The sequence below is a fragment of the Bidens hawaiensis genome, unplaced genomic scaffold (assembly GCF_021521415.1).
Source record: "Bidens hawaiensis isolate Kalapana, Puna unplaced genomic scaffold, B.hawaiensis_p1.1 tig00031086_1, whole genome shotgun sequence".
NCBI classification, from domain to species: Eukaryota; Viridiplantae; Streptophyta; class Magnoliopsida; order Asterales; family Asteraceae; genus Bidens; species Bidens hawaiensis.
Window position 1 is genome coordinate 230385 of NW_027505200.1, and position 25553 is coordinate 255937.

At 40.2% G+C, this 25553-nt stretch overlaps 1 protein-coding gene across 1 annotated transcript; it reads right to left on the reverse strand.

Annotated features, from left to right (window-relative positions):
- Positions 1–776: 776 nt before the first annotated feature.
- Positions 777–2518, reverse strand: LOC143611405 (methyltransferase FGSG_00040-like). Its single transcript, XM_077085611.1, has one exon. The coding sequence runs from the start codon at positions 2396–2398 to the stop codon at positions 821–823; it is 1578 nt and encodes a 525-aa protein (XP_076941726.1). The 5' UTR covers positions 2399–2518; the 3' UTR covers positions 777–820.
- Between the last annotated feature and the right edge of the window lie 23035 nt (positions 2519–25553).

A 25553-nucleotide genomic window follows, 5' to 3' on the forward strand; every position in this document is an offset into this window, starting at 1 on the left:
ATCCCCAAAAATCAACTAAAATTAAGCATTTGAACAAAATAAATGACTGGGCTCAAGTATTGTGCAATGGGCCTGTTGTTTCCCTTGATAATATCAGCTAATGTGTCTATCAGCCAGGGGTTACTGGGTCAATTTGATGGCTCATGAGTCATGCCTCTTGCCTCATGTTGAATGATGTTGTGAACTTCTGATTCCAGACAAGCTAAATTTAGTTACTGTTTATTTTCTATTAGACATATAATTAACAGCATATGAAAGGATTCATATACTGAATGAAAGAGCATCTTGGAATGAATTATATTCATAAATACAATGTGTTTCTTAGTAGTTTCATATAACAACTGATATTATGTTCTTAAAGGCAATTCACTCAATTGGATAGAATAAAAGATGACAATTTAACCAACATTCCATTTCCATTTAACAAGAAAAAAAAAACCCTTAATAGTACCCATTCTTCTATTTTTTTTTCTGAAGTGTAAACAAGTGTAACCTATGTATTATAGGCTATAAACAATAATTCAATAAGTCCATGAAACTTGTTGGTTTTTGTTAACCTTTATCATACTTTAATTTATGTAACACAAATGATCAAACAATTTCAGCACAACACAAGAATTTGCAAAGAACATTTCTTGTTGAGAACAAATATAGCTTTTCTTCCATTCCAACTTAATTTGGAATCATACATATTAAAATTTCAAGAAAACTAAAACTTGCCCATGTTAGAAAACAAACTTATCCCACATTTGCAAAGAGAATTTACTCGAAAATAACCCTAAAAAGACCAACAAAACACATTAAACTTTCTTCATATCAATCAACTAATTATACTTCTCAATGCTTGTTTCTTCATTACCTTCCCATAAACCCCTCTCCCTAACCTCATAACCTTCTCCATCTCCACCAAACCACCACCACCACTCCTCTTCATCCCTTCAACAACCACCCTCAAAACCCGCTCATCGCCCCCCACCGCCTCCACCACGCTCTCCACCACCACCTCCATCGTCGGAACCCGCCTCCCCCACTTCCTCATCAACTTTTCCGATAAAAAAAGTTCCGAATAAACCTTCCAAAATGATGCCCTTAAGTACCCCTTCATTTTACCCCTAACCATCCACGTCTTCATACTTTCCTCCAACTTATAAACCATTGCACCGACATCCACCCCCGTCTCATACCTCGTTTCGACCTCACCCATTTCGTGTCTTAACGAAATATCAGTCTCAAACTTACACCTTTTACACTGACAATCAAACCCCCAATTTTTACCCATTTCTTTTCGGGTTTTTAACGGCGCAAACACATCGAAATAACCCAATGTTATCTCCTCACCTTCTTTAATATCTCTACTAGCATGAACAATAACATGATCACCAATGTGAAACCTCTTCGCATTCGGGTTACACGAATGGTTTATAAAAGAAGCCAAAACCCATAATCCAACCCCATGGTAATTAAATCCATTTTTACCCGAAAACTGACTCGAAAACGTTTCTTCGACAAGCGAATTCACATCCAAAATGTTTAAAATCCCCCTCAAATCAATCTTTTCAACCCCAAAACCAAAATCTTGATCGGCTTCCGGTTTAAACAAATTAATATCCGGAATGACAAGCGAATCCTCGTTTTCGCCAAACGACAACATCGACATCAAAAAACATAATCTTTTACATTTTGAAGTTGTTTCCACAACTTTATCCACAAAATTCTTCCACATTACCATTTGGGCATTTTCTCCGTTTTCCCCCAAATCTTCGTCGGGTAATATCCCTCGCTCGGTCGCAACGGCTTTCGTGACCAACAACACACAACCCATTTCAAGATTCTTATTAGCAACCAATCCTCTACCACTAATTTCAGATTTCTTGATTTCTAAACAATTAACATACTCTGCTAATTCAGGAAGCTTACCCTTAAACCCATTCAACACCCAATTCGACAAATCGAACCCCCCGGTTCTCGATAAAAACTCAAGCTTTTTACATTTTTCCAAATACCCGATTCGGGTTTCGGTATCCACATTACTCGGGTTCTCAACACTCGCAATCTTGAAACAGTTTAAAGCCTGATTATACCTATCAAGACTCATCAAGATCTTACCTTTACACATTAGGGTTTTGAAATGGGTGTTTTCAATCTTCAATGCTTCATCGCAATCCTGTATCGCCCCGTCGAAATCGCGGGCTTTGGATCTTGCTTCGGCCTGGTTTGAGTAGGCTAAGATGAGGGGTTTTTGGTGGTTCGGGTTGGAATGGGTTTGGTAAATGGAGATGAGTTGGGAGTATGTTTGGATTGATTGGCCCCATTGTTCGCGGAGGAGGTATTCGTTCGCTTTTAAGCGGAGTTGGTGGATTGATTCGTCGGTGGGTTCGGAGTGGTTTGATTCGTTCATGTTTGATTGTGGATTGAGATCATAGAATGAGAGTTTGGTTTGTGTATTTGAAATGGAAGAAGGTAACGGTAATATTGGAGTTTGAAAAAAGTATAATATTAAATTTTATGTTTTAGATTTATTTATTTATAAGATTCTTTTAATCTTTTGTAGTAACGGTCGAGTTAAACTAATTGAAGACATTTTGAATGATGGAAAGTTGAAAACAATTAAAGTCAATAAATTAAATAAATAAATAAAAACTTATATTAGTAAACACTTTCTAAATCACCTATATTGATAAATATTTTTTCCCTATCACCCATTTTGATAAAAAAAACTCCAATATTTGAACATATACTTTTTTTTCGTTTTTGTTTATGAATATATTTCATATTTAGTTGTTATCACTTTCAATTAATTGAATGGTTGTTAAAAGTCTCACCTTTAAACACGTTTGTTTCCAACAGTTCATAACTAACGGAAACGTAACTCCATTAGTCTTCGGTCAACGGCAAAAAAAAAGTTTTTTAGCTGGAAAACTCAATATTTTCGTCCTAAACCTTAGATTGGACCTTTAGGAACATTTTTTTAGTAAAAATCTCAATTATTAAGGTCGCCGAAACCCTAGGTGGTGGTCGTCGGATAAACGTTTTCCAACACTCATTTTTTGGCAGCAAACTCAACGTTTTCGTTCCAAACCTCTTTGTAATCTTAAACCGGACATTAGGAACAATTTTTTTAGTAAAATATCTAGTTATTGAGGTCGTTAGAATCTTATAACTACCGTCAGTGGTGGTGATGGTGTTTAGGTTGAATTTTCCGACGAAAAATGAGTTTTCGGCAAAAACGTTTTTCTAGTGACCGGAGAGTAACGAAGTTACGCTTTCGTTACTCGTGGACCGTTGGAGCAAACATGTTAACATGTGGAACTATTACTAGTCATTTCGTTAGTTGGGATTGGCAACGACCAACAAGTGATAGTTGAGATTATTTAAATCTAATATACATTTTCTATAGGATCTTTATACATCATCATTGATCTTCTCACACCACTTTCCGCCTATACGACTCTCATATAGGGCTATACGGGCAGTATAGGACCTGAGTTGTTAAATACCTATACAACTTGTATAATGCTATACGGGTCATATAGGCTGAAAAAACTACTTTTTTATGTGTCCTCCGTACACTTATCAGTCATGTGTGGCCTATACGGCTTGTATAGTCATATACATTGGCGAATGATAGTTGGGGCCAGGGGTGGCCTCGACCCCCTCCGTTTTTTTCGCAGTAGTGTAAATTTACCCGTTTTCGTCCAAACATTTTTTATACGTAGTGTAAGTTTACCCGTTTTCAATCGAAAATTTGATCTCGGCCCCCTCCGTTTACGGTTTTTTTAATGAGTATTTTCATCCGCCCTCCTCGATATCTTTGTCCAAGCTTCGCCACTGGTCATATACAAGCTGTATAGACCCATACAATCACCATAAGGATAGTATATGAAGATCACAACCTTTTTTTTTAAATAAAGAAAAAATGAAATGTTGGGTGCATGTTTTTTGTGAAATTAATAAAGTTTTGTAACAATACCTCCTCACTATTTCACTCTACATCTTATTTGCACCATACATATTCATATGAGGTGTGAATAATTTATAACTGACAAGTGAAGAACAGTATAAACACTAGCACGTATAGTTGGACAGAGAGAGTTGTCTATATTATTACACTAGACGGGTGCCCGCGTCATGCAGCGGGAAACGCAGACTACGTAATAAGTTTATGGGTGTTTATTGTTCAGTTTGAAACCGTAAAACCGTTCATCTTTTGATTTGACGGTTGATTTTTTTTCTTTAACTTTTGGCCAGTTGTTTTCTAATTTCAAAGGTTTTGTCTTGGTTTTCGACGACAAAACAAACTGTTACAAAAGGTTTGGCTCACGATTTAATTTAAAATTATCAAAACCAGTCCGAAACACACATACATAAAATGTATTTTTTTTAACTGAAAAAAATTATAACAATATCATACTCAAATTAAAGATAAAAATATGCTCGTTTTTATAGTATAATATTTTTAAAAAAATATTAGCATATGAAAAAGTTATTAACATTTAAAAATCATGGGGGTATTTGGGTTAAAAGTGAAAATTAAAATAAGATTTAAGTAAAAGATTAAGGGTTATCGTTGTAATTATTCTTTAAATTTAATTAATTAATGGGTGAATATTGTAACTATATATTAAATAAACGGTTGAGTTTTGTTTTAATGTGAAAATTACTATTTTGTCCCTCTATAAGGTTGTACCATGTGCAACATTATTTGTAAATCCCTTAAAAGGTAGTGTCTTAATTTGTCCATCTTTGCTATATTATACATAGTATAGATAACTACCTTTGTTATCACTTAAAGTGTTCCCTTTGCTTAAAAATTAATTATGTATAGAAGAAACTCTAGTTTGAACCGGGACCTAGCATGTATTTTCACATGGACGGTCACAACACGTCTTGAATCCGATGAGGAAGTGTTTCGAGATCTGCAGGGAGAGACGCTATTATCTTAGCAAAGGCTTCATCAAGGTCTCTCTGTTTATAAGGGGTGTGAGCACAAAGAATATATTGAGCGAATGGAATTGGAATGCTATTGGTCCACGTGTCGAGGGCATAATTGGGTTGCTCCTTTATAGCCGTCTTAGTGGAGATCATGAATGTTTCGAGCGAGGCCCACCTTTTAGCAGTAACGGATCCAGAAGATTTAGCTAGTGGATGCCAAAAAAAAGTTCAACCTAGAACTCGTCAATTCAAACTAAAACAATTCAAATCAAAATGGGTCGGGTTAAACCAAAACGGATTGAGTAAAAAATTTACATTAAACAAACTACGTATAGAAATGTAAAAATAAATTCCATTAAAGATAAACAAAATACATATTACAATTGACATGTACGTGATTTCATCTTTTGAAAACGATCAATTACAACTTTATTCGTAACACTTAAAAATGATTCTTTTTCAATACTATAAATCACACAAACATTTAAAAAATCTTCACCAATTCGATTATGTAAATTTGTCTTTATGATCTTTATTGCCGAAAAACATCTCTCAACCATTGCAGTTGCAATAGGCAAAACTAATGTTAGCTTTAATAATCGATAAACGAAATGAAAAGAGATGTGTTTCCTTGTTTCCACCATAACTCTAGCAAGATCCTCAATACCTTTCAGATTAACAAATCTTTTATCATTTCGCACACTATCAATGTGCAAGCGTTGAGATTCAAGAACAATTTTGTCCCCATTATCAAAATCACATAGATCAAACTCACACAATCTCATTAACTTTGATGCATCAAACTTGGAAAATGAATCATACGTATTGAAAGCCAACATGTTTTGAAGTAAATCCGTGTTAACTCATTAAAGCGAACACAAATTCTTGAATTTCCATATCGACAACACTGTTGAAACAATCAAAATTATAATAATGTTGATTGTTGATTGTGTACCTTTGTCTTTTGGGTCTATAACCAGTGTCATCGACATAGTTTTATGTCATGTTCAAAATTTGAATACCTGTTTGCCACAAAATGAATGCACTTTATCTAAAAGTTGATCAAATTCATTTTCTCTATATTCTTGCAACTGTCCTTTAGTCGTTTCCACCAATGAAATAAATTAACAAGTGATTAACCAGAATCATGAATGTTTGTTTTATATTAGAATAAAATCAAGAATTTGAAATCACAATTTACAAAATAAATCTAACCTGAGATATCACATATAAAGCCGCCATCACCCTAATATGTCTGTTTCCCACTAATTCCAAATTTTCAATTAAAGTGGTTGAGCAATTAACTAATATGGGCTTAATTGTTATTGTTGATAACAAAATTAAATTTTGGCTTAAAATTTAGAAAGTTAAATTTGGGGTACTAAAAAATTATGAATGGGTCACTAATTTTTTTTTAGATTGGTCACTTGGGTCTTTGGACCTAATATATTACAAATTTATAAAGGAAACTATGGACTTGGGTGCAAACGCTCCCCCTGGCCGAACACTGGATCCGCCCCTGCCTCTTAGTGTTGTTGTCTTTTTTGCGTGTCTGCAATAGTGGTCCCTCGTGTACTGTTTGTACAAGTGGCTTCGCCATGTTGGTGCCTTGACCTGAATGGTTCTGATACCAGCTGCATTGATCCAAGTGTACATTCTCTTACTTGGTGGTTTGGACTTGTCGCCCAAGCGTGTGCACTCTATAAGAGTGTTCCTTTTTGAAGTATTTCTCCTTATGGTTTTCTATTCGGGTCTTAGACTATATCTTTTCAGGGACTAAAAATACCTTGTTTGATCCTGAAATTGCGTAAATGGTGAACTTCAAAGTTTTATTCATATATATAATTCCAACTGAAATAGGTGAAACATGATATTTACCAATATTAAACCAATTATACTAACAATCAACCCGACACATCTAATATATGTATATACCTAAAGTAGTAATATAATATTAATTGGTTAATTAATAAATTGGTGCACCATTTTGCTTTAACATGTCCAGATTACATAATTTTTTTACATCAAATAAAATTTAAGGATCGTACTACAGTATGCTAGTTCGAATCAGATGAAAAAATAACTCCAAAAACAACGATTACCTTGTTCTTCGACTACAAATCACCTTTGACTGTTTGACAATTGTTTTTGTTATTTGAGAGATTGAAGCCCCCCGACAAGTATTCAAAATTCCCAGTTTACAAACCGATGATAACCATCAATCGTTAATCCGGAAAAAAAAATTAGAATTAGAATCCATAAATAGTTTTCCCTTAAACTAGCTTGGTTTGATTTTCAGGTTATACTAACATTGTGTAGTAGTAATGTTTTTTTTTCCTGTATATTTTGGTGTTAGAACTTTATTTGGACTTAATGATCCCTAGTTTTCAAAATGATTGAACTTATGTAACCTGTGTTAATACTTCCCTAAGGTAATAGGGAGATATGGAGATTATTGAAGAATGAAATCAACCGATGAAGGAATGTCACCTCATATTTAAAAAAATCATAGAGATTATTGTAAATTAGTAGGGACATCCATGGAGGATAAATTTCTTTTATTTCATTTTACAAGTTAAAAGTACATTTATATTTAAACAAAACGCAAAAATAATTAATTTCATAACTTAAATAAATATAACAAAACATAAAAAAAAAACTAAAATAAAAACATTACGTTAAAAAATCTTTCATTAATTAAAAAAAACATATCTATAACATTCATTAATTTAAATTAAAAAAACATAAACTTTCAGTTATAAAATATTTCATATTAATCCTTAAAATTTATATAGATATTTCAATTTAATTTTTAGTTTTTTAGTTTATGCCTAATACATTTTAATATTTATTCTTTTATATTAGAAATTTTTAATACAATTGTTGTCATTTATTAAATATTTCAATTAAGAATGAGAGCAGTATTGTAAAAATCGCTAGTCGTCAGTCAGACGGTGGGATGAGTACTAGTGATTAATATGATCGGACTTTAATATATAATTTCAGTTTTATATACACACACACACACATTTTTATATGTAATTTTTAGTCTTATACATAAAAAAAAAAGACATTTTTGGTTAGAAACTGACTAGAATCTTGGTGGAAACCAGTGATTTTTGTTAGAATCTCGCCGGGAAACCACTAATGTTAGTTGGAATTTTGCCGGAAACCGTTGATTTTGGTTGGAATATCGCCAGAAACCGCCGATTTTGGCCTGAACCTCACCTGAAAAAGCCAATTAAGTCCGATTAATCCTGATTTTGGTCGGATTTGTCCATTGACCGATTAATAGGTCAATTTGCCCAAAATTAATCAGTGAAGTGAGGATTGGTGATTAATCGGTGGCTGGTCGAGATTTTTGCAATACTAAATGAGGGAGATATATATACACAAACACAAGGATTTTACAACTATTTTTTCTAGTATGGAATGAGTTAATCATCCACTTTGGTATCTTTTTGAACAAAAATGGTGATGTTGTTCCTCCATTGATCAAGAATTTCGATTTTTGGCAAGTCTCACGATCATCCAGTAAGAAGGGTTTCAAATTTTTTAAATGAACGATTTGAAGACCTATTGATTCTAAAAACTGTGGATCGTTCGGACCTTTGTTATCAAACAACTAGATATTACTATTTCCTAATAAACATTAAATGGGTAGACCAAATGCACAATTTTAAAAGGATTTATCATGAATAAGTACATGGGTTGTGTTAGGTTGAAGAATTCAACCCATCAAACCGAAACCCGCTAACCGAACACCATTTACACCCTATATGTATGCTTGTGTTGACGACCATACGATGTATATCACTATGCTTTTTTATCGTTGCATATTTAAAATCTATGAATGTTTATTTTTTCCCAACTTGAATGAACATTAACTTATGAATATTAAAGCTAATAACTTATCAGCTACATACATCAGTATTCATTCATTACAAGCTTTGCACGTTCTTAGTAATTAAGTAGGACAATCTCGCTAGAAATCAATGCCAAGATATTAAAGAGGAGGTTCATATATTTCAACTAAATAATTGTAACCCATGCAGTAGAAGTTGTACTATGCATTAGATTTGTTAGTTTTGACACTTCGATAAAGATGGGGCAAATGATATGGTTTTCCGTTTCTTTTCTTTTTCTTTTTTTTCCAGAAAACTATGAAAATTTCATAGAATAGGATGTAGGTTATAATTGAAAAAAATTCACATAATAGGAAAAAACAGTTTTCTAATGTTAATAAATAGGCATTGATTTAGTAGAATAGGCAGAGCCTGAGGAACCAAGGATTTATATTTAGTAGAATAGGCTTTGCGATTCAAAAGGGGATAGCGGCGCAGCTTGTTGCTCGCTTACCCATTATCCAGATGTAGTTTGGTTTGTGTTATATATAAAAGGATCAATATTTTCTTAAAAAAAATAATAATAAAAAAAATAATAAAATAAATAAATAAATAGGTGCTCAAACTGTTTTTCCCCCCTCTAAAGTCACTCGAACTTCATTAGCTATTTTAATGTTATTAAAAAAACAAATGTTTAATTCTTTTAAAATATTTAAATGTTAATTTTTTAATACTAAAAATTAAGTCACCAAAAATAAAAAGTAGTAATACAAAAGAATAAAAATTACAAAAATCCAAGTTTCATATATATTTTAAGTCAGGTTGAAAACTATAATTAGGAAATGGAGAATTCCCAAAATAGTCTTTAGAAGAGAGAAATCGAAAATAGTCCAAAACATGTTCCCTTTCCAAAATAGTTCTTGCAAATCTGTCTCCTATGTGAAAATGGTACTTGTGACGTGAGATTTGGTTGACCAGTCACAGATTGACACGTGTAAAGTTAATGATAAAGTTTCATCCAAATCTGTCTCGACCGATAGTTTTGTAGCCAAAATCGTCTTCTGAAGAACCATTGTTTTGGAATGAAAGTTGTCCGTCACGTGAGGTTTCAAAATTCATCGGTTTCTGCGGTATTTTGAAGTTCATCGCGCCCGACGCATTTCAGGTGAATTTCGTCTCCTACGAGAAATTTCAAAAATGTTGCAAAAAAAACGATACTTTTCCAATGTATTTAGTCTTGTTAAATGATTTTCAAAAAAAGTTAAAAAAAACGATAATTTCCCAACAAATTTAATCTCCTTAGATGATTTTTATAAAAGTTTTAAAAATATGACAAGTATTAAGAATGTGGTGGGTGGTGGTGTTGGATGATGGCGGTGGGTGGTGGTTGATGATGGCGGTGGGTGGTGGTTGATGATGGCAGTGTGTGGTGGTGGTTGATGATGGCGGTGGGCGGTGGGTGGTGGTGGTTGATGATGGCGGTGGGTGGTGGATGGATAAATTTATCTTTTTCTAACATCTATTCTTTTTATGCAAAAACAAATAAATTTCATCAAAAAAACCATCGAATTAACATACTTTGTAACAAAATCTATTTTTTCTAACAACACGTCTTTTTATGCAAAAATAGACGAAATTCATTTGAAATGCGTCTAAAAAGATGAATTTCAAAAAAACGCGAAAATCATCTTTTTTTGAAACCTCACGTGGCGGACAACTTTCATTCCAAAACAATGGTTTTTCATAAGACGATTTTGGCTACAAAAATATCGGCCGAGACAGACTTGGATGAAACTTTATCGTTAACTTTACACGTGTCAATCTGTGACTGGTCAACCAAATCTCACGTCACGAATACCAATTTCACGTAGAAGACAGATTTCCAAGGACTATTTTGAGAAGAAAACATGTTTTGGACTATTTTGGATTTCTCTCTCTTCTAAAAGACTATTTTGGGAATTCTCCCATTAGAAAAAGTAAATAGGATTTAAATATTTTCTTTAGGTTACTTAATTTAAATTTAATAATATCTTTTAAAAAGTCTTGTAACATTGAAACAACTAGTGAAAACATTGAAAAATCTAGTGAAAGTTGAATGAGAGAGAGAAAAAAACATTAAAATAACTTTAATGATAAAGCTTAAAAACCTGATTATTATTTGATGAAATTATGTGTATGAAAAAAAAAGGAAAACACCTTTCAAAACATTAAAATCACAATCCTAACCAAATTAATGAAAACCTAAACACATTGAAGTTGCAACCCTAGCGACCCATGTTTCTTGTTGGGTTGGCTGTTGGCATATAATTCACTTTCAAACTATAATTCAGGAGGTCCAACTCATATTCGGTTAGCCGATTTTGGTGCAAGAGATAAAAGTAATTTTTGTATGGGTAAGGAATCGATCAATGATGTTTAGTGTATCTCGGGACGATGGGAAAAAGGAACGCATTTAACTTCTAAGGGGGTATAACGGTTTGGGGTTGAGCTGGTGTTTTACGATTCTGTTTGTTTTGATTTGATGGATATTTTTGTTAAAACCTCACTTTTTACTAACCCTTAATTTGTTGATGATTGTGTCTGTGATGGAGGAAAAAGAAACATGACATGAGACTGGTTGGTCGAATTGGTGAAACCAATAGACTTGTAACAAGTATTTGTTGGTAGGTTGTCCTACAATTCACTAAAATGTAAAACTTGTATCTAGTAGTTGTGCAATAAATATAATGAACTGATGGGACAAACATCTGGAAATAGATTTCCAAATATGAAATACGTAAGTGGTTTAAATATACCGATTTCCCAATCAGTTAGATGTGTTTTCCATATGTAGTTGAAATGGTTGTTAATAAGCATATATATAGCAATGTTGCAAAAGTCGCTAGGCGGTCCCTAGGCGGCCGACCCTCTTGGAGGGAGTACTCGGACATGATAAATATAAAGAAAATTAGATTTTTTGTAATATATATATTTCAAATATCATAAGTTTATTAATATTTATAACAAAATAAATGAATATCAATATAAATAAGAGAAATACATTTTTAAACACTAAATTATTCTATAAAATGTTAACCATTAATTAAAAATAATGATATTCGTTCTTTAATATTATAAAAATACGAATTATGTTGTATTTTTTAAGTCAAAATAGACCCAAGTTAATCAACTAGATGTGATTCAGGCTAATGTTGACCACCTTTGACCATTTTTTAGTAACTAGGCGGAGTTAAAGAAACTCCCCTCGACACCATATCTTGTAGCGAGTACTCGGTCTTGTAGACCTACTTTTACAACATTGATATATTGCATATCTTAAGAAGATGTAATTGCATGATTATTATATTAAAATGTGTGATAACACTAAACTCTTAACGTTTAACATTGTGGATCCAAACCATTACAACTTTTTTTGTAATTTATATAAATAAGGGGTTGGGTAAAAATTGAGTTTTATAAATGTTCATTACATACTTATTGTTATATTGTTATAAGAAGTATTAACCAAATCTCAAATTCCAGCCTCCCTAAAAATTGCACATCAAACCTGAAACAATTTTTTTTAAGAAAATAAACAAACAAAATATATCAACTTGAAACAACTGTAAAATATGGATAATGTATGATATATTGATATGTTATTCCGACTTTTGTGGGATGGTAAGGTAGTTAGCGTGTAGAATAAGTGGTTAATTATATAATTTATGCTACATAGAATAGAGAGGATAATAAATATACGTTATGATTTTAACATCTTTAAATAATCACTTTTAAGGCTTGATCAATAACATCTTATATTTATTGTTTTAGTATGTTTGGAAATCATTAAACAACACAAAACTTTTAACAACATATATATTACAATAGAAACTTACAAAAGATCGATGGATGGATGATGGACAATATGTTTAACGGCGAATATTGCTATGGGCTACCAATGAGGTGATATCCATGACGGATCAATGACAACCTCTTTAGTGTCAAATCATTGAGAAATCACTATGAATCAAAACCAAGGAATGTGAAAAATGTAGAGGTCTAGGAGTGCATGTGTATATACATACTTCCTGAAAAATACTTACAATAATACTTGAAGGAAGTATTATTTGAAAACTTGTCTTCAAATGCCGTAACGGATCATCAACTGACCATTTGTCCTAAAGTTTCTTTATTTGCGAGTAAATGAAAAGGCTAGAACATAATCTTATCGGTAAATGAATATAAACATATATTTGCCTGCTACTACGCTGATATGCGATGATTGCCGAAGATCACCCATGGTTTTCAAAATTATTTTTTGTAACGTTTAATTTGTGTATTATCATCTATGTATTTTTCATTAGTGGGTGCCTGTTGTAGTACTGTGTTACTGTGTAAATAAAAAATAAGAGCATTTACAACGGTACTTAGATGGCAAAGTTCATAGATTTTAAACCCAGACAAACCGAACCACTATACGTAGGCAAGGTTTGTGACCCTCGTTCAAACGTGAAGTCCAAAGACAAGAACAATGGTGGGCTTTAAATGTGGGACCCCCACTGACATTTGTGGTTTGTTTTGAAGGAAATCTGGAAAATGCTCTCATGTAGTCATATTTAACATGTTAGGTTTGGGCTTAAGATTCCACATGTAAATATAGAATGTACTATGGCATGCTTTATGGAATCAAAAGAGAAAGAGCCTTCAACGCGTTAAAACTTAAATACAAAATGATATAATAATCAATTATTTTAGGTACAAATATCTATGCTGATAACGATGAATTATTGGTAATTTAGCACAGTTGGTTGTGTCAAAATGCCAGTACTAATAATGCTTCATGACACATTCATGCGTGAAGGTACAAATTAATGCATGTTCAATGAGAGTTTGTGCGTGTACAAATATAGTAGTTGGGGAGGATTTTATTTGTTTCATGAGTTGGTTGCTATGAACTAGAATTGTTGGTACATTTGAAATAGTTGGTAGATATATTACTATTTGAAGAAACGTGGATCTACTCACTGGTAGTAGATCTACTTTCATCGGGTTTTGATTGTACTATTTCACCGATGGTTCTTCTGGATCTGTGTTATTCCACCTACAAAATGAACAACGCCGTTAACTTACCCCTCAGAAAGGGACAGAGGGGTCCTCTTTGGGGTAACCCTCCGGCGTGAGAATAAGTATGTGTAGGAGAAGATAATAATGTGAGAGTAAGGGAATCTGGAGAGTATTGCTTAATAGCTGAATACTGTATGATTGTGTGACTGTGTGTTTGTGTGTAACTGACTGTGAGTGAATGTAATTCAATATGATTGAATGTGATATCACTGCCTGTAACTGTCAATGATTGAGTATGAATGTCCTCATCAAAGTGGAGTTGATGCTGTATTTATAGTGCTAGGGTTTCCACTGATTGGGCTCAGCCTCGTTGGCCTCCTCCAATCGCACTGCGCCACGTGTCCTCTGGGACACCTGGCGCTTTCTCGTTGGTTGTAATCACGTGGTAGCACATGTGTCATGCTGAGTTGTCGACCTTTCATTTGGCAGCTGTCAACATCAGCATATTCTTACTCCTTAAAAAGATACCTTCTGGAAGGTTGTCTGACGTGCACAATCAAGGTTGCCCTAATCCTGATTTGGATAAGGACGAGGTCGATTATGTGCATGTGTGATATGCGCCAATCCTGAGGATGCGCGAGGTCTTCTCTTTATTCTCACGCGCAGATGTTTCATGCGCAGATGTGATATGCACGAGCATGTGATATGCGCCGCGCGCTGATGCGCCGCGCGCATATGTGATGCGCGAGCATATGTGTGCCTGGGCATATGATGCCTGAGCATGTGTGGTGCCTGGGCATATGATGCCTGAGCATGTTTTGTATGCGCCATGCGCATAGGTTTTGGCTTTGTGCCTTTATAATGTCTTATCTTGTGGGTTGACCCGCCTTGCTCGGTGTTGAGGCGGGTACATACCTCTTCAAGCCCCCCCAGTCTAATGTGTGTCTTATCTCGCGCTAGCGCGGTAAGATAGATATTAGACTTACTGATTTGGTCTTTTTAATGGGGTTTTGTCGTTTTCTTGGTTGTTTCCATCGTTGCGCGAAGTTCTATCCATTTGGTTGAAACGAAGGGTCCAAACACGTGGTTGGTTGGTGGTGACGTGCGCCGGAAACGTGTCAGACGTTTCGTGTGCTCGAGGTGCTACAGTTGCCTTTCATGTCCCCTCGCACAGCTGTCTGGAACACGTGTCGCGCTCGCATTGGTTTGCACCTGCGAGTGGGGGCGCGTCTCTGCTCCGTGGCAGTTCCGTTACGTTTTTATGTCCCCTCAACAGTGTTAGGGACACGTGCCGCGCCCTCGTTGGCTTACACCTTCGAGTGGGGGCGCGTGAAATCCGATCAGTTGCCACTTTTCTCTCTCCTGGGCCTATAAAAGCAGGCCCTTAGGAAAAATTTTTATCTTCATCTTCATTGTTGTGTACTCCAAAGCTTCTATCTTTTCGATTTTCTGGTTATTGCTTCCAAATACCCTGTTATCTGTTGCTGTTGTTATTGTATGTCTGATAGCTCAGACTCCTCTAACCCCTCAATCACCTTTATTGCCTCTCGAAGACGTCGTGTGAAATCTGTGGTGATGTCGACATTGAAGCAAAATGGCAAGGGGAAGAGGGTTGTTGAGACCACATCGGAGGAAGTAGTGAGGACCAAGGCCACGAAAAGGTGGAATGAAATCCCCTGCAAACTAAGGCAGGCCGATCTCGACAGCCTCATCTCGTCACAGGGTTTTCTCCCTGTGTTTGGCTGCATGTTGCCTGTGGCCGGGCAAACGGCGGCGGACCCGCCTCCCGGCTATATTTCACTGTACACCCATTTTTTCACCCACTGCAACCTTCGTCTTCCGATGACAAGGTTTGTAGGCGCGGTGTTACGGTTTTTCGGGATACATATATCCCAAGTACATCCGTTTGGACTTGTGCGCATGACTCATTTCGAGTTCATGTGCAAATCACAGCGCTTGGAGCCCACCCCTCGGCGCTTTCAATTTTTTTACAAGCCCAAGATCCAAGATTCTTGGATCTCCTTTATTCCTCGCAGTCAGAAGGTTAAGTGCAGCACCGTGTCATTCAAGAGCCTTCATGACTGGTCTGAGAGGTTCTTCTACATCAGGGCTGGTGTAATCCCCATCCGCATGACGATGCGCGCGATCGATTCTGCGCCCGCGGATGCGGATGTTATTAAGAACCCAACCGGCGCCTGGGTTAAGAAACTGACCGCCGAACCATCCCCCGCCAAGAAAATTCGCGAGGAGGCGCTGGTGGGGGTCGGCATGAGTAAGCTGTGGGCCGACAGCGCGGCGGAGCCTGTCATCCAAGTGGACGGCTTGCGTAAGTTATCGCATTGCTTTATTTCCGCGCTAATAAAATTTGCCTTTGCTGATATTATTTGTCTTGTTTTTGCGCAGTAACCAAGGAGTTTTTCCACGCCGCATACGACGATCAAGTGGAGGGTGGCTCCGTCCCGCTGGGCGCTGGGGAGGTGGGCTTCCCAGATCGCTTCGATGACATGTTCATCCCTGTGGATCTGGAATTTGACTTTGATAGCGACGCGCCTGGTAAGCCTTCGCACTTATGCTTATTCCTTTAGAATACCAAAGTTTATTAACAGTTCTGTTGCTTGTATTTGCAGATGCGCTCGAAAACTACGAGCTGGAGCTCGCGGAAGAGGAGGAGGAGGAAGAGGAGGCGCCCCTACTAAAGCGCAAAGCTAAGGGGAAATCTGGCGCAGGGGGCAGTAAGAAACAGAAGAAAGATGACACCCCTGTCGCTCATCCCCATGCTCAAACGAAGGGACCTGAGGAAACCTAGGTGTTTACCACCAAGGTTTCTTTAGCTTCCCTGCCTGTGAAAGTGGGCAGACCTCCTGTCCACTTGAGGTATGGTGGCGTGACCTCCTCCCTTCGCGCGGCTGAAGAGAGAAGCAGTGTCGCGCCTGCGAAAGGTATACTTTGCTTACCCATAATGGTTCAATGAGGGCGATTCTGATTGAATTATTATTAAATCTTTTCGCATTTGAATGTTTGCAGGACCGGCGACGGTAGCAGATCAGCCGCAGGCGCAACAAGGTGCTGAGGCTGCGCCGGGGGGTGCTTCGAAGTCCCCTGTTCTACCCTCAGAAAAGGGTAGAATGAACTTTATGGCGATGTTCGCCGCGCGAACAGAATTGCGCGAAGGTATGTTTTGCACCATTGTCTTCTGAATTTTTTGTTTTGGTCAAATCATAAACCCTTTTTTGTTGTTGATTTGTTCATAGGAGTTGTAGCTGGCGTACAAGCTGCTGGTGAAACTCCTGGCGCCGTTGCCGGCGCCGCTGGTTCTGCTCCTGCTAGTGCTGAGTCTCCCCTTATTGGGATTACAAAGGAGCAGGAAGCCGTATTGCGCGCCGAACTGGCGGCGTCGAGACCTCCCTCGCCTCCTCCTACGCGCAGCCCTCTCCGCGAGGCTGGTTTGGAGCCCTCCAGGTCGCAGGAGAAGAGGCCGATTGAAGAAGATGAGGAGGATGAGGGAGCTCAAGCTGAAGACTCCTTCGGAGTCCGTGCCAGCCCTGCGATGCCACTAGACTTCGCAGCGCATACTTCTGGTGGGGCTGGCGCTGACTTTTCTGCTTCATCCCCGCAGGTATGTTTTAATTTGTTGCTCCGCTGCGCGTACTTCCATATAAGTATGTTTTTATGACTTAGAACATTTCTTGTGTTTTGCAGGAAGGTGACCACGTTTACCGCCCGAGATGGAATATTAACGAAGACAGTTCTTTCCAATCCATGGGTGTATGCGAGGACTTCTGGGCTCATGCCGTGCCTCCTACTGAAAGGAGGTATCAGGAGGGGCGCACCCGCGCTGACTTGCTCAACGATCACATTTTCGCTGGGTCGGCTTTCTTTTCTGCCTCCCAAGAGCTTCATCGTGATTATATTAAAGTACGCGATGCTCTTGTGGAAGCCCAGCAAGAGGCTAAGGTGGCTGCCTGGAACCTTTCTGATGCTCGCGCACGAGCTGAGAAACTCCAGGCGGAGCTCAGCGAAAACCGAGCAAGTGCCAACACCGCCTTTATTAAGCGCGGGCATGAGCTCCAAGCTGCGCGGGAGAAGCAGCAGGTGGCGGAGGCCGAAGTTGCCAAGTACGCGCGGAGAGTGCGTGACTTGGAACTGGAGGCGGAGGCGCGTGACCAAGCTATCGTCCAGAATATCACTGAGAAATCATCACTGGAGAGTGAGGTTGAGCGCCTGAAGAAGTATTTGGTGGCCGCGCAGGCTGATAGAGATGAGGCCTTGGCGACGGCAGCGTCTAGCCAGGAAGCACTTGATGCTGCGCAGGCGGAGAAAGTAAAAATTTTGGCGGCAGCAGCGTCTGATAAAGAGGAGCTAAAAAAGACCAAGGAAACTGTTGAGTTATTAAACTCCCAGGTTCCTGCCCTCGAGACGTCTGTTGCTGGCCTCGCGCAGGATCGCCAATGGCTGGTGTCACAGGGCATGACTCGTTGCGCTTTGGCGATGAAATATTCTGGCGAGTTTCAGGCCCTTGTGATGGACTGCAATGCTGCCGCGCGCTTGGTGGGTCGAGCTGAAGGGTTTACGGATGGCTATGAATATGGCATGTTGAAGAAGAACCCATCCGAGTACCCTTACAAGAGCGACGCGGCTTGCGCGGATATGGCCGCGGTGGGGGAGAAGTATATGAATACTCCCATCCCCATCCTTGTGCAGGTACCTTGACCTTAATGAGTTTTTCTTGATTAATTTTCCAAGTGTTTTGTGCTCAATACTTTTCTAATGATTTGCAGATAGCTGCGCTTGCTGATCAGCCCGACCTCGGCGCGCTAAAGAAGTTGCTCGATGAATGCGAGGGGGCTGGTGGCGATGATGGTGGCGCGGGGGATGTTGCCCCTGCCAGCGGCTCTGGCGCGGCGAAAGAATCTGCTCCTGACACCGTCGTGATAGAAGACTCCATTGAGGAGGAAGAACTTGACTATGGTCAGTTTGGAGATGAGGAGCGGGCCGCGCCAGATGCTGCGGGAGATGATGAGGGTGATGAAGTGGCTGACGTCGACGTGGAGACTTGAGAAGCCCTTCATCTTTCTAATTTTTTTTTTGTTTTTTGTTATACTTGTAATTTGTAACTCATCACACTTGTAAATTTCAATGCTATGAAATGAAATTTGTTTTCCCTTTTTCACATCTTGCGCATTTCCATTCATCTCTTCATGTTTGCTAGTATAGATATAAGATATGCTTGCACGTTAAAATAAGAACAAGGTTGTAAGGAAATTATTTACTTAACCATAGTCCTATTTTGTAAGTGGTTTCGCAGTATCTTGTTTATGCTGACACGCGCGATGACTTTTCACTATTCCTTTTTTGCGCGTCGTTGTCGCGCGTTTTTTATATGGAATTATGAGTTTTAGCCATTACATGTCAGCATGTGTTACTCAGATATCCACTATGATTCCGCGCGCGACCTCGACCTGAGACCTTAACAACTATGATTTGGCATGTACTTTGCCTTAGTTGTGTTTAGGGATTCTTATGATCAGGCTGCGCGGGATGTAAGATGGATGTTTGTGAGTGTTTTGAGCTAAGGCTCTTTGTTTTGGGCTAAGGCCCTGACGTTTTTAGAGTTAAGACTCGTTAACGTGTTTGAGCTAAGGCTCGTAGGTTTGGGCTAAGGCCCTGACGTTTTAGAGTTAAGACTCGTTAACGCGTTTGAGCTAAGGCTCGCGCATGTATGTTTTACTTCGTTTTATTTTGTTTTGAATTCAATATAGTGTTGTCATATTGCTCCAAATTAATAAAGGAAGTGTGAAACATGTATGCAAAGGTAATAGAACAAATATTGAAAGATAGCGCGAATCATCATTCATGATGGCTTAAAATCCTTGATTACATATTTGAATTTTTACATGAAGCATTTTCTAAGCTGTGCTGCGTTCCACGCGCGTGGTATCTTTTTTCCATTCAAATCTTTTAAAGTGTACGCGCCTTTCCCCAATTCTTCTGAGATTTGATAAGGTCCTTCCCAAATGGGGGACATTTTTCCTGGGGGTATTGCGCGGCTAGCTTCATTGTTTCGAAGGACAAAATCATTTTTCTTGAAGTGGCATTCTTTAACGCGCTGATTATAATATTTTTCCAGCTTTTTCTTGTACTTGGCTTCATTGATGATAGCCGCTTCTCTGCGCCCTTCAAGCAAGTTGAGGTCCAATCTTCTTTCGCGCTCGTTATCAGTCTTGCTCATCATGAGTACCCTATGGGATGGGCATCCAATTTCTGCTGGGATCATAGCCTCTGTCCCATAGGTTAGGCTGAACGGGGATTCGCCATTGCTAGTTTTGCTTAATGTCCTGTGCGCCCACAGGACATTAGGTAACTCTTCGACCCAAGAATGGGTTTCTCCCTCCAACCTTTTCTTCAGCCCATTTAACAAACTTTGATTCGCGCGCTCCACTTGGCCATTCCCCTGAGGGTGGTAGACCGAAGTGAAGATTTGGTTGATGTGCAATTCTTTGAGCCAGCTGGATATCTTCCTGTCAGTGAATTGTTTGCCATTGTCGCTCACAATTTCCATAGGAAGGCCAAAACGGCAAATGATGTGGCTCCAGATAAATTGCTTCATCGCCTCAGATGTGATTTTTGCTAGTGGCTTGGCCTCAACCCATTTTGTGAAATAGTCTACCGCCACTACCAAAAATTTCACTCGCCCTTGCGCTTGCGGCAGGGGCCCCACAATATCAATGGCCCATTTGTGGAAAGGCCATGCGGAGGTCACTGGAATCAAGTTGTTCTTTGGCCGCATGGTGTTTGGCGCGTAGCTCTGACATGCCTTGCATTTTTGGATTTCTTTTAGCGCATCCAAGTACATGCCTGGCCAATAGTAGCCTGAGCTCATTGCCTTGGCAACCACCATGCGCGAGCCAGCGTGTATTCCGCCGATTCCTTCGTGAATCTCCCTAATCACATAGCTTGCTTCTTCAGCATCCAGGTATTTCATGAGCGGTCCAAGATAAGAGCGTCGATATAATGTACCATCAAGTAGTTCATAGTTCTGCGCCTTGTGTCTTATCTTTCTCGCCTGTGCGCGATCGTCCGGTAACTTCCCCTCCTTCAGGAATTCCATTATTGGAGTTATCCAGGATGAAGGGGTTGTATGAATTACAAGGACAGATTGCGTTTGCACTGACGGGTTGCTCATCACTTCCACCCTGACATCTTTGCCAAAGTGATCAAAATTAGTTGATGCCATCTTACTCAACGCGTCAGCGGCCTTGTTTTCGCTGCGCGAGATGTGTATGATTTTGAAGAAGTCAAACTGCTCAACGAGCTTTTTTGCCTGCTCTAGATAGAGAGGCATGGTGTTCTCCTTGGCATCATAAAGGCCATTGACCTGTGCAGCTACCAAGTAAGAATCAACATGGGCCTCTAGCCTTTTAACTCCAAACTTGCGCGCAATGCGCAGACCAGCCAGCAGGGCTTCATACTCAGCCTCATTGTTGGTACTCTTGAAGTCCAACCTAATAGCATAAGTATATTCATGATTATCAGGGTCCACCAGTTTGAGGCCTGCGCCGGACCCTTTGCTGTTGGAGGCTCCATCAGTGAATAGCCTCCAAACATCTTCTTCATCATTTGCTCGCGGAGGGTCTACCTCGCGCTGAGCTTCTTCAATCTTTCCCTCTGGGATTTCCGTGATGAAATCCGCTAAAACTTGACCCTTTATTGCTGGACGGGGCTTATAGGTGATCGTGTGTTCACCTAATTCCAGCGCCCACTTTGTCAGCCTTCCGGAGAGCGCGGGGCGTCGCAAGACTTGCTGGATGTTGTAACCTGTCAGAACTTCAATAGGATGACCATTGAAGTATCTATGAAGCTTTCGCGACGCGTGTGTTAGTGACAAAACTAACTTTTCCATGATGGAATAGCGCGTCTCAGGGTCTGTCAGCACCCGACTCACATAGTATATTGGCGTTTGGATCCCCTTGCGATCCACCAATAATACTGCGCCGATGGCGCGGTCTCCAGCTGACAAGTACAATGTAAGGGTTTCGCCAGGAAGTGGAGCTGTGAGCGCGGGCAGCTTTATGAGACATTCTTTTATCTCACTGAAAGCTTGCTCAGCCTCAGCCGTCCACTTGAATTGGCTCTTCTTCAAGCAGTTCCTCAAAGTGTTAACGAACGGAGTAGATTTGCTGGCGTGGTTCGCTAGGAACCTGTTGATTGACACCAATCTACCATTCAGCTTCTGAACCTCTTTCATGGTGGATGGTGAAGGCATGTCAAGGATGGCTTCCACCTTTTCAGGGTTCACCTTGAAACCATCCTTAGTGACCATTACACCAAGAAATTTCCCCTCTTCCGCGCCGAAAGTACATTTGCTCGGGTTGAGCTTCATGTTGACTTCCGTTAAGCGCTGAAGAGTTTCCTCGATGTCTTTGAGCATTTGTCTCTCCTCCCTGCTCTTGATCACCAAATCATCAACGTAGACCTCTAGATTTCTTCCGATTTGTTCACTGAAAACCGAATCCATAAGTCTCTGATAAGTGGCGCCCGCATTCTTTAAACCAAAGGGCATTTTTGTGTAACAAAAAACACCCTTGTCGGTTCTGAAAGCAGTCTTGTCTTCGTCTTGTGGTGCCATTTGAATCTGGTGATAGCCTTTGTAGGCATCCAGGAAACATTTGAGCTTGAATGGCGCCACGGAGTCCACCTTTGCGTCGATGTTTGGGAGGGGGTAACAGTCTTTCGGACATGCTTTGTTGAGGTCCTTGAAGTCAATACACATCCTCCATGACCCGTTGCTTTTCTTTACCATCACAGGATTGGCTACCCAGGTCTGGTATCGGATCGGGCGGATGATGTTTGCGCGCAACAGGTCCTCAACTTGCTCAATCATGGCCTTCGCCTTTTCATCCCCCATGATTCTCTTTTTCTGAGCAATTGGCTCCACCGACTTGAAAGTCTTAAGAGAATGTTGCGCCAAGTCTCGCGGGACCCCAGTCATATCGGAGTGTTGCCACGCGAAGACCGACGTGTATTTTGTGAGCAACCTTTTCATTCTCAATCTCGTTTCGTCTGAAATGGTAGCGCCAATTGTGACCGTTTGCTCTGGGAATTTTGGGTTTAAAATCCACTTCTCTGGCGCATTGTCCGCCATTGGAAGTTTCATTCTCCCTTCCCGCGGCGTACTTGTCACTGCGCACAAATGATCGCGGTAAACAAATGTTACGCCTGTTGGTGTAGGGAACCCCAATGCGCCGTGCGCTGGCGACGGTATAGCATTAAATTGGGCAATCGTTCCCCTACCCAGGATCATATTGTGGCATGACGTGGTAGGCAAGACCAAGAAGTTGACAACTTCGGCTCGCTTGTGCTCATCATCCCCCATAGTTAGTTCAAACTGAATTTGACCTAGGGGATGGATGATTTCATTTGAAACACCACAGATTGGTGCGTTCACCATCTCGAGCCGCGCTTGGTCTGCCGGGTCTAACTTTCTGAAACATTGCTCATACATAATGTCAGATTCGCTTCCAGTGTCCACCAGGACCTTTGACACTTCGTAATGAGCAATGTGTGTGGTGATGACGAGAGGGCTGCTGATTGAAGGGCCTCCCCTGATTCTTGGGAAGATAACTTGCTGCTCGCGCCAATCTCCGCTGATTTGCGCGCTTCTCTTTTTTGACGTCTGCCCTTGTCGTCCCCCCTCAGCCACACAGATTCTTTTGTATTTCTTGCTGGCAGAGGCTCCTTCCGGTTGCTCATCTTCTATTCTTGGGTTTTTCATCAAGTGAGCTAGCCTGCCTGATTTTACATCCTTCTCGATCGCATCCTTTAAATGATGGCATGCGTCGGTGTTGTGGCCCGGAGACCTGTGAAATTCACAATATTTGCCACTGTTTTGCGGTCCCTTGTAGTGTAGTTGCTTGGGGGGCTTGAATTGGACATTCTCAGTACTTAACACCTGTGAAGGTGTTTTAGTGAGGGGAGTCCATATTCTTGGCAGAGGTCTGCTAGGATCTCTGCCGCCCTCCCTCTTGTCACCCTCCCCGCGATTACGAACATCTTTTTGGGGCTGGGGTGAGCTTGGTTCGGTTTGCTTTTCTGCGGAAGAAAAACTTGTTGGTTGCAACCTGGACCATACAGAGTTCTGTTTGGCCCTCTTCTCTTTGCTGCGCGGTGATTCAGCCTGATGCGCTCTTTCTCTTGCCCTATCTTGGGCAATCTGTTTTTCATTTCTCGCTAAGACTCGCGATGCTTCCATTAGTTTTGCCCAAGTGGTGGGCATACCATCTCTGCTTACGAGAGCTCGGCGGAGTTGATCACTGCGCGCGCCTTGTATAAAAGCCACGCGCAGGAGTTGCTCAGTTATACCCCCGATTGCCAGAGACTCCCGATTGAAACGAGTGATGTAGTCCTCAATCGTTTCATCATTCCTGCGCACGCAGTGCATGATGTCATCAGGATCGCGCGTGTGTCTGCGCTGCTGTACGAAGTGGGCTTGGAACTTTTCCAATATTTCCTCGAACCCATCAATTTGCCCAGTCGGCAAGCTCTCGAACCAGACACGCGCCGCGCCCGTAAGGCAGCGGGCAAACATGTGACACCATGTTGGCATCGTCCAGCTCTCTAGGTTTCCCGTGTTATAGAAACCTTGCAAAAAGTCATCTGGATCTGTTGTGCCATCATATTTGCCCAGACCACTTGGCATCTTGGTCTTGTGCTGGATGGGGGCCTTAGCGATGCGCTCAGTAAATTTTGAGTGCTTCACTAAGATGGCCGGCCTGTACGGCGTGGTTACGTCCACTTGCCCCCTCACTGGCGGGCTGTACGGCATGTGCAGATCCAGATCTGCTCTGGCTCCAGGCGCCATGTTCACAGGCGCGCGGAGTTGTGAGCCTCCTGCATGAGTATCTCGCGTCTTCCTCATGCTATGCACTTCTTCATCACTGAACTCAGTGTGTGCAGTGTGAACAGAATGTCCATCTTCCGGCGGCGCGCGGCCTTTTTGTAGTCTGCTTATCAAACGCTTGCCTTTGTGTTTGGTCGGCTAGCTTTTTCTGTTTGACCATTTCATTGTACTTTTCCATTAGACGCCGCTGCTCGTTTATGAGCCATTCATTCGGATCATTTGTTTCTTCTTCTGGACCCATTGGTCCTTTCAGTTTCGCGCCGGCAAGATTTTGTAACGTGAGATCGTCTGGAGGAGTTTCAGTCTGGCCGTGAGGGGTTGTGATGAAGGAACGGTTACTGGTGGTGCGCGTAGAATCACGCGGCACCCTCAGAAACTGCTGTCCTTCATTGACACCCTCACGTTCAATATCCTCCAGAGCTTGATCAGCGTTACGAACGCCAGAAACCATGGTGATTGATTTTTTTTATGTAGATCTGATGAGATCTGATTGCCGTTTGTAACAGTGGATGGCGCCAATGAAGAAACGTGGATCTACTCACTGGTAGCAGATCTACTTTCCTCGGGTTTTGATTGTACTATTTCACCGATGGTTCTTCTGGATCTGTGTTATTCCACCTACAAAATGAACAACGCCGTTAACTTACCCCTCAGAAAGGGACAGAGGGGTCCTCTTTGGGGTAACCCTCCGGCGTGAGAATAAGTATGTGTAGGAGAAGATAATAATGTGAGAGTAAGGGAATCTGGAGAGTATTGCTTAATAGCTGAATACTGTATGATTGTGTGACTGTGTGTTTGTGTGTAACTGACTGTGAGTGAATGTAATTCAATATGAT